The 9,869-nt window shown below is 34.5% G+C and overlaps 1 protein-coding gene across 1 annotated transcript; it reads right to left on the reverse strand.

Annotated features, from left to right (window-relative positions):
• Positions 1–239: 239 nt before the first annotated feature.
• On the reverse strand, positions 240–8,624 carry LOC108359894 (tetracycline resistance protein, class C-like). Its single transcript, XM_017611971.1, has 10 exons — positions 8,435–8,624; positions 8,241–8,353; positions 4,193–4,343; positions 3,929–4,112; positions 3,439–3,625; positions 3,228–3,363; positions 2,295–2,431; positions 2,028–2,217; positions 594–750; positions 240–514 (listed from the first exon to the last, which is right to left on the reverse strand). The coding sequence occupies exons 1-10, from the start codon at positions 8,622–8,624 to the stop codon at positions 442–444; spliced, it is 1,518 nt and encodes a 505-aa protein (XP_017467460.1). The 3' UTR covers positions 240–441.
• Positions 8,625–9,869: the final 1,245 nt, after the last annotated feature.

Here is a 9,869-nt window from a genome sequence, read left to right on the forward strand (position 1 = left end):
AACAATGCTACTGGAGCTCTTCTTACCAATCCACACGAAGGGTGATCCTGCCATATACGCATATGGCGTCTTATTGAAAAATCGCTAGGCGGTTACAGCGCCAGACAGGAAGACAAATAATAAGTTCGCTTGAATCTGGCGTCGTTTTATTTTAGCTTAATATTTATTTACTTTTAATACTTGCATATTTAAATACTACTATACATAAATACATATGTACATACGCAGACACCCTATTGTAAACTTGGCTTAAACCACGCCACAACTAGTGGTAACACATTCAAAACAAATAAAACGGTATTACAAAGCTTAACTAACTAAATAGAGAGTTAGATTTGCGAAGCTTCTGCGGCTGATACAAAATTGGCGATTTTTGGCTTAAGTTTTTTTTTTTAATAATCTTAACTATTACAAAGCCATATTTAATTAATATAATTTCACTTATGTTTCCACTGCAGCGGCTTTTTGTCTCCTCTGAGATCTAGCGGCAAGTCGTTCCAATACATACATGCCACTAAAAATAAAAGAAAACAAATAAATTCGTGTTATACATACATACTTTCCCTTAAATTTAATGACAAAAAAAGGCTTACCTGATGAGCACAAAGCACAAGAGATAAATGGCACTGCTCAGAAAGTAGAAGGCTCCAGGGTTTGTTAACAGCGAAGCACTGTAAATGCCCGTGTATACGGGGGCTGATATCAAAGGTGAAATGGTTTGTAGCGAAGATATCACCGCGTAGATTTTGCCTGAAAGGGGAAAATGAATCAATTGCTTAAATTTTATATTTTTGAAGTAAAAATTCCTTAGTGGCGGTTGGTTGGTTGGTTGGTTGGAAGTAAATTAGCAAAATTAGCAACGGTGGATCCTAGCATCTTGCCCCATAATATATTATAAAATTCAATGGGCTATTAAAATTCTTTATAAAAAGAGTAACTGGGGAGTGCAAAATATAAAAAAACCACAGCTTCTAGTTCAAAGAATTTTTAGCAATGCGCAATGTCTATCGTATTTTTAATATAGGGAGACTCTTTTTCATGCCATATGGAATTTAAAAAAATATAAAGGCTCAATGTGTTATAACCAGGGAACGGATTTTTAGGACCTAAAAACCTATAAAAAAGGCCAAAATAAAATAACGAAATAGGCAAAAAAATGCAAAACAAAATAGCGAAAAAGGCAAGAAAAGGCACTAGGTATTGCAAAAAAAAGCAAAATAAGGCACTGAAAAAAGACAGAAAATACGTAGAACAATCACAAACTATATTTATTTTAGAAATGCTTATATTACAAGTAAAAAGAGAAAAACTCTGAACTAGTTTCATTATATGAAAAATTTGTACTTTGAATCTTTGACTATTTTATCCTTTCGAGTTTCTTTAATCTGTATAGTTGTAGTAACATTGAACCACAATATGTATTTTGAAGTTTTCTGGCAGCATTTTTATTCGATTTTGGCAAGAGGTCCCTGCGCTTCTATAAGCCGCATGGGCATGTGTATATTTTTTAATTAAAAAAAAAAAATTGTAAGTGCTATAATCACTTTTTTAAAGGTAGAAAAGGCAAAAAAAGGCAAATATCTTAAAAAAGGCAAAAAAAAGGACACATCAAATGTGTATATATGGAATCAGGAAAAGCTAAATCATGGACATTCTTAATCGAATATACTCTATCTCTTTAGCAGAAAAAAAGGCAACTTCCATAAAATCCGTTCCCTGGTTATAACTATTGGCTGACTACAACATTCAAGAATATATTAAAAATTTTAGGGATTTTTATAAAAGAGAACACAAATTACTTTATTTTGGAACAATTTGTTTCTACCTATAGAAACATGTATCGATTTCTGGATGAATTTAAGTGCGAGGTGAGACAAAATCGTAAAACTCAATAAAAAGTTATGCATTTTAAGGTCTATGCACTTTCTTGTAAATACTAAGGACCCACTAATGGTCAATATTAGATCTCACGGGTCAGTCAAGTTAACCTAACCTAATCTAGGTAATAATTTATAGTTCAGACTCACCGATCTCCGTTGCTTCTACTAAGCCAGCGAGTACCGCCTGCAGCATAGGATTATTTACGCCGCTCATGAAACCCATTAGGGCGGCCACATACATCTGCCAAAAGTTTTGGGCAAGCGCCCGTATCGTACTGTCCATAAAGCAGCCGGCTAAGCCCATAATCGCCACAATAGTTAAAGACACCTTGAAAAGCTGCAAATGAGAGTGTGCATTTTTAGGAAATTTTCTTGTAAGTATTTTCAAAATTTTGCCTGTGTGAACACACTTACTATTCGTAATAAAATCAAAATAATGCCACATCCAACCATTTTGATGCAGAGTGTGACGGCATTGTAGGTGGTAAATTGCGAGAGATTGGCATTGAATTTGTTGCGCAAGAACAGATAGAATACATTGGACTCACCCTCTATAATAAAAAAAGAGTGGATGTAATTAGGTTAATATTTGCTGTTTATAATAAAGTTTCTTATGACATAAAAAGTAGGTATGTACAGTGACGAACAAAAGTATTGGCACAGTGAATTTTTCGCCATATATGCAAAGTTTTTGACTGTAATTATTTTCGATAATTTTTTATAAAAATATAGTTCATTTTACACCAGAAAACGTAATAATAAAATCTCTAAACTTTGTGCAAAACTCAGGAAAATTCTTTAAATTTGCACACTAATTTGCAACTTTTTATTCAGATTAAAAAAAAAAAAATCAAGGTACGCAGTTTTATAGCCCATTAAAATCTAGTATAACAAAGTGCAAGTTTAAAGTTGCTAGAAAATCGCGTTAATTTTTGGCAATTTTTTTAGTGGAAGGTGTTGCTCATTTTCTCCATACAAAAAATAATTGTCGAATTACTTTGTATGGAAGAACTTGCGTGAAAAAAATTACCAAAAATCAATGCGATTTTCTAGCGACTTCAAACTTGCACTTTGTTATTCTAAATTTGAATGGGCTATAAAACTGCATACTTAGAATTTTTCTAAAACATCTGAATAAAAAGTTGCAAATAAGTGTGCAAATTTAATGAATTTTCCTGAGTTTTGCACAAAGTTTAGAGATTTTATTGTTATGTTTTCTGGTGTAGAATGAACAATATTTTTAGAAAAAATTATCGAAAATAAATTAGAATAAAAAACTTTGCATATATTGCGAAAAATTCACTGTGCCAATACTTCTGTTCGACACTGTATATGATTTATACTCACGCATAACAAAAGTAGTGATGACTAAGGTGAACATTATACACCAAATAATGGCGCGATCATAGTTTGGTCTGCGCTTCACACAACTTTTCACTAGATCTTTTATTAAATCGAATTTGAAGAACTCACGTAGCTTCGACTAAAAAGTAAATGTAGCCACAAAATATCAATCTGCTTGTTGGAAAATTTCAAATGCATCCTCAAAAGTACTTACTGTTTTTCGTTCGTGTTTCAACTTCAGACTTTCACCAACAAATATGAGCAAATAGAGTAATGCAAACAAGTCGAGTGCGGTGGCGATTCCAAAAACGCCGATGGTTCCAGTTCCAGCTAAAATTTTACTAGCCACTAAGTTGCCGACCACAGTACCGATGCCCAAAGCGCCCTCCACTAAGAACAAACTGTGATTCCCCAAAATGGCATGGTAATAGATTATATGAATCTTTCAATTAAAAATGTATATCGCACACCGTCTTCAAAAGAGTCATAACTCAAAATTTGGCATTTTTGAGATTATGCGCTAAAAATGTACACAGAGCTTTTATTTAACTTTTAGCAAAAGCTGGATCAAACTTTTGTTATAACTTGTTAAAAAAACCTAAGGTTTTTCGCTTTTTCTGACAAACGTATTATTTTGAGTTGTGACTCTTTTGAAGACGGTGTACGATATATACGCTAAGAACTATGTTAAAGTGAACACTGACCGTCTAGCTTTGCCACCCTCATCGGACACATCGGATACCAGACAAAATACCATTGTTATCAGGGCACAAGTGCCACCGGTTATTGCTAACGGTATATACGATATAACGTAAACCCAGGGATTTATTGGCATTGCCATTGATATGCCTGCCAGGATTGTTGTTATTGCATGTCCGCACAATGCCGCTGTGTGGGTGAAGATTTTTGGTGTACATATTAATATTTTGGCAAAATTTAATAGAAAAAAGAGTTAGTGTTTGAATTACCGCCATAAGTTGCTATAAGTATGGGTCGGCGTCCAAATTTATCAGACCAAGGTCCAATAAACAAGCTAAGAAATGCTGGTAAAATACTGCTGATCAATGAATTCGTCATAATAATACGGGCCACATAGGGCTGCACTTTCGTTTCAATAGCCTGAAAAATAAACGATATTACCGTTATATATTTCTGTATAAATAATAATAACAATAATAATAAGGCGCTAGTCCAACGTCTCTGTCTATGCTATAACTCGTATTTTTTTATTTTTGTTTTAGATTTGAGTAGCTGTTTGTTGTGAACACAGAACTGAAAACACAAAATTTTTCCATTTCCATTTGTAACCATTTTACTCGCCTTTGAAATATTAGACTCCGGCTCAATGCCCATCAGCGGCTGGCACTCAGTCTCATTGTGTTCGTAGACTCCTACACAGGTTAGATAAAGTATCTGATTTTGCAACACGCTACCTTCATTGAGAATTACGTAAAGAGTTAACATTTCGAATTTAGTTTTCTCTTGCACAGAGGAACTTACTGGCGATAGCGATGGCTGTGAATATTAAGAATACTGACGGTTCAACGGCTCGGCTCTTACGCGCGCCTGGAGCAAGCGTAGGCGAGGGTACCGTTACAACAGATACTTCATCCTCGTTTGAAGGCGGAATTAAAATTTGTGTCTCCTCATCACGGTGTCGCGACATGTGGATGTTTTAAACTTGGTTGTTATACAAATATTCGAAAATTAAGAGTCGCAGTGTAAAAAACTTCACGATCAAATACTGTTTGTGCGCTCAAAATCACTTGATAACGTGCAATTTGATGACGTCATGCAATTACAGTGCCGTTATGGTACTGTGAAATAATTCATTGGACATTGTTTTGTGTTGTGTTGTGTGAGCTGCGCGATCGAAAATCAACTGAAACATTAGAAATATTGGCACTCAACTTTAGAACTCGGCGGATAGCTTATCAATTACTAAATATATATACATACGTATATATATGTGAAGAATTAACTGGGCATTAGTACAAGTAATTCATACCCCTTATTTGGGAAATAAAACTTATAAAGTGAAATCAATTTGAAATACAAATAACTTTCACTTTCCGGAAGTCACCAAAATCACCAAAATGCACATGAGTGATGATTGTCGCCAATTATCTATCATTTATCTACATCACAAAAACAATATGAAGAAACCGCAGAGTGAAGAAAATCTCAAATAAATTTATGACTCCACTAAAAAAAAAAATAATAATTTGTTTAATTATGTATTTTCATGAAAGTGAATGAATCTTGGTATCGTCTTAAACGTGACCTACCCTCTTTCGAATGGGGTATACAAGGGAGTCTTAATAATTATGACGAGTTCGTTGGCTTATCAACGTTATACGCACTCAGAACATTGATAAATTCGATATAAACAAACACGAAATGTATCTGGTATTGCTTAGTCATTGGGAATATAAATAGTATGTATGTATGTATGTATGTAGATATATGCGTTAGCGAGTGTCGGCCTATAATTACATTTAAACCATAGTAAAACCAAAAGTGAAAAGTAAACCGGTTCGGGGAAAATGAAACTTATGATAAGGCTGATTGAAATTTAACTTCAATTTATTGATAAGATATGTGATACAAAAGAGAAGGTGGTTTCATTTCAAAATTTTTGGCAAAAAATAAGTTTTTGAAGGTTCATAAATTGTAAAAAACTAAAGTTGTGCGTGGGTAATGTTCGTACGGTTATTTGTACAAAAATGTTTTGGTGGGGAGCGGAGGGAGAATGGGGTGTATCACCTAAAACTACACTAAATAAAAAGAGCATAGTATAAAATTTAAGAAAAGCCATTCTTCTCCTCCCTGCCCCTTCTGCAGGCTTTCCGGGGGCCATTTAAAAATGGGGCGAAATTAGCATTTTCGCGTAGAAAAATTAAACTCGTGTTAGGCCTTCAGCTGTATTTTTGCGCAAAATCCACCTCCAAATTAAAAAAAAAAGTGCATATTTCAAACCGAAATCTTTCTTTTAAATTAAATCTAAATTCTTTGGCGGGTCACGCGGATACCGGATAACGGTACATCGTTTAGAGGTTTAAAAATATTTTGCGTCAGCAATTTTTGTCATCAAACTGCATTCGATCGTATTACGTACTCTATCTGCGGAAAACCAAAAAAAAACTTTATTTTCGAACCTTTGCAGAGGTCTACCGAATTCTTGCAGTTTGGAAACGCGTAGGAATTTTCTTTAATATTTTCATCCAACTTCGGGCGACTTCAAATTTTATGTTTTACCTTTTCAAGAAAAAAACAATTTTGCTGCTAGTGAATCTGCTAGCATTATTTTAGCGAAATGTCATAAACTTGTTAAAAGCCAAGCGATCGGCAACAACAACGAATGTCAACAAATGAAACTGCCCTCTATTGTCTATCATGATAAGAAACATGCAGGCGTGAGTATAATATTATTATTATTATTACACTTTTTATCTATATAGACTCCTTCTTTTCTCTCTGTTTGTTTACATATTTATGTATATACTTGTCCCGTCCAATATCTATTCGCATTTTTGTTTTGCCTACATATCCATTGATATTTGAAGTGCCTAGTCGTTTGCTAGTTTGCTGGAAAGCGACATTATTTTTCAACAATTAAAAATGCATTCTTCCAACAAACGAGCGAAGATTAAGGAGCGTTTACAATGTTAGCTTTGAGTAGAGATATTAACAACAAAAAAAAAGAACCACTCAACTCAAGGCTAACATTGAAAAGGCCACCGAACTGTTTTTGTGGGCGGGGCGTATGAGCAACCACTGCAGTCGAATATCGAATACAACACGCACACATACCCAGGCCGCTGGGAACATAAATTTTGCTGACAGTGCGATCTCGTAGATTCTCCGTATCCGGAAACGTACAGAAAACGACTACAATATTCGTTCCTTTTCGCAACCGGAAAACGTTCGAAATTGATCATTTGACTTGAAACCGATAATTTTATTTTGTGTGTTCAAGCTGAACATTTGAAAGCATGTACCTATAGGATACGTAGTCGGCAATGACTGAGCGTGCAGAGTAGCGTGCTAGTACTTCTCAGGTTTCACAAGGTGCTTTGTTCGAATGCCGTCAGGCGTCTCCTTAATATTTTTTTTCCAACTATGAAAAAGCATCTATGAAGTGTAGAAAAATTTCTAAAAATCGGCAAAAATGTATCCGTTTTACAACCATTTTTGGTATTTTTCTGTGCATACATACGTTTCTGCCGCACACTGAGAAAACGGATCGAAAATGGAATCGGTAAGCGGACAAAAAATCCGCGTTTCGTCCACTTTTTTCCTTTTTCGGATCCATTTTCAGTTTTTTTGCTGGCTGGGTAGCTTAAGTTGTAATTCTACTTGAGTACCTTTTTTTATATAAAATTTGAAAATTTCTAAATCGATTTATAATTACACTGTGTAACGGTAAAAATTAACTTTCCTAGTGACCCTGTACAGGTCGTAGCTGTGGTCGAATAATTCACGAAATAGTAAATTCGTCAAGACCATTGTATTTGTATAGAAACTACTTGTCGAAACTTCTTTTTTTTTGGGGATTTTTTGCTTGGACAGAACATATCCCACAATGAATTATAGGAAATTTGACCGAATTTCTGCTTAAAAGTCCACTTTTGCGTAAGTTGTAATTCGTTTCTTTTTTGTTGTTTTTTTATGAAAAAATTTTAACATTATGAAAAACTTCGAACAAAGTTAAGTGCAATAAAAGACGGTTTTTTTGAAGTTTTCTCGAAATCTAGGAGGCGTGTTGGCCAAACTCACTTCAAATTCGGATTCTGCGGGTCGAAATACATAACCATAGGTAGGTGCGGTCAAATGCACATCACACTAATTTTTTATTTTTTTTTGTGCCGGTGTTTATATTCGGTCACTTAAAAATTTCGTGAAGTTTTCTTTGTTGTGTTACACCGTGTCTTTTTAAGTACACCGTGTTTAAAACACAATTATAATTCACACTAAAAGACCACAGACCACAGTTACAAGTAGATATGCACTTACAATCGCATCATCATTTTTCGCTTTAACTCCCAGCAGTGGCTCACAAACATCTTTATCGTAGTCGTAAACAGCGACGCAGGTTTGAAAAAGTAGTTGATTTTGCAAGACGGCCCCTTATTTATTTTTATTTGAAAATGAAGAAAAACTCGTTACATGCCAGCAATTTTAAGGAGGGTATAAATTAAATATCTTACCAGCAATTGTTGTGGAAATATATATTAGAAATACAGCCGGTTCAATTATAGTTCTCTTCTCGGATATCGTAGAAACTCTGTCATCACTTGAATATTCTGAAGGTGGGAGTGCTTTTGCACTGCCCTTTTCGTAATGGCCGACAGTCCCGTTTTGTGAAGGTAATGGTGCCTGCTCCTCCGTTCCAACCATTTTCGATTTTAATTGTTTTCACTGAGTAGTTGACTTTGAGTTTTTAGAATTTCTAATTACGAGTATTATTATCTGTATATTTTTTGGATTGTGGCGGACAAACACTTTTGCTAACGGTAAAAATTATTTTTCACAAATCTGTTCAGTTTCGCATCCTCAGTGCTACTAAATCGCTTTTAACGTCTTCTCTGTTAATATATGTATGTATGTACATAGATATGTACGCCTGCCGTAGACTTTTAAGCACTTCTCTGTTCAAACATAGTTCAGATGAGATAAGGATATTGCAGTACTACTTAACTTTCAGTCACTGCGTTCTCCTTCGAACGTACTACACAAACAAATCAAGGGGTTGACTCACTTGCAACAGGTACTTTTTAGAGCTTTGCAGTTCTGTAGCATTCGATTGCCAAATAATCTCATTTACAAATACGCATTTTAAATATGTAGAACTTTTTCAATTGGATACTTTTGTATGCATGTAAGTGTGTGTGCGCGTGTGTATGAGTTAGATATTTCCGTTAATAATCGTATGCCGCCTCTGTGTGTCAGTTCTTATTTTATAAGTATTTATTTGAGAGAAGTCAGTTACATATTTGTCTGACATATCGCCACAAATGCATTTTAGCACACAAATTAAATGTTGAACGAATAATATATTTGTATAAAAATTGCATTTCTCTGTGGACTGTTAAAATATTTAAATTAAACCAATCGAACTACTATTTTGCGCTTCACCATATCTTACCAATGTAAAAGTGCCCCCAGCATTTTCCTGTTTTTGTACGAATCGAAAATCATGAATTTTTTCCATCATTTTCTATACGAAAATTCCAAATTTTCGATTCGTAAACAAGAATACGCCTCAATGTATTTAGAATTCAACAAAAAAGAAGATTTTTGAAGTGAAACTTCTTTAGCGGCGGTTGGTTGGTTGGGAGTGAATTGGCAAATTCAACGGAAATTTCACGCGGAAATGATGCGACGGAAATGGTGCAACGGAAATGTTGGGGCTGAAAGAAGCGCTTCTTATGATTACGTATATGGTATTAATTTAACAAAAATTTAATAATAAAAGGTTAAAGAATAACACTTAGACCAATACAAGAATGAAAGTAAAGGTGACTACGTACATAGATAAAGAAAAGGATAAAGGCAAAGGTAAAAATAAAAACAAAAACAAAGATGCGCAAAGATAAAGGCAAAAATGAAGACCAAGGTAAATTAAATTACTTTACTTATATA

The sequence above is a fragment of the Rhagoletis zephyria genome, unplaced genomic scaffold, assembly GCF_001687245.7.
Source record: "Rhagoletis zephyria isolate East Lansing unplaced genomic scaffold, Rhagoletis_zephyria_1.1 Rzeph_scaffold_00487, whole genome shotgun sequence".
NCBI lineage: Eukaryota > Metazoa > Arthropoda > Insecta > Diptera > Tephritidae > Rhagoletis > Rhagoletis zephyria.

What these genes read in the sequence shown, in the direction of transcription:
- LOC108359894 (XM_017611971.1), bottom strand. Translation starts at nt 8,624, where the DNA reads ATGGTTGGAACGGAGGAGCAGGCACCATTACCTTCACAAAACGGGACT. An exon ending in CGAAAAATGATGATGCGATT is followed by an intron (nt 4,344 to 8,240) that starts GTAAGTGCATAT and finishes TTTATTTTTCAG; the next exon opens with GCTATTGAAACGAAAGTGCA. An exon ending in TGAAACACGAACGAAAAACA is followed by an intron (nt 3,364 to 3,438) that starts GTAAGTACTTTT and finishes TTTACTTTTTAG; the next exon opens with TCGAAGCTACGTGAGTTCTT.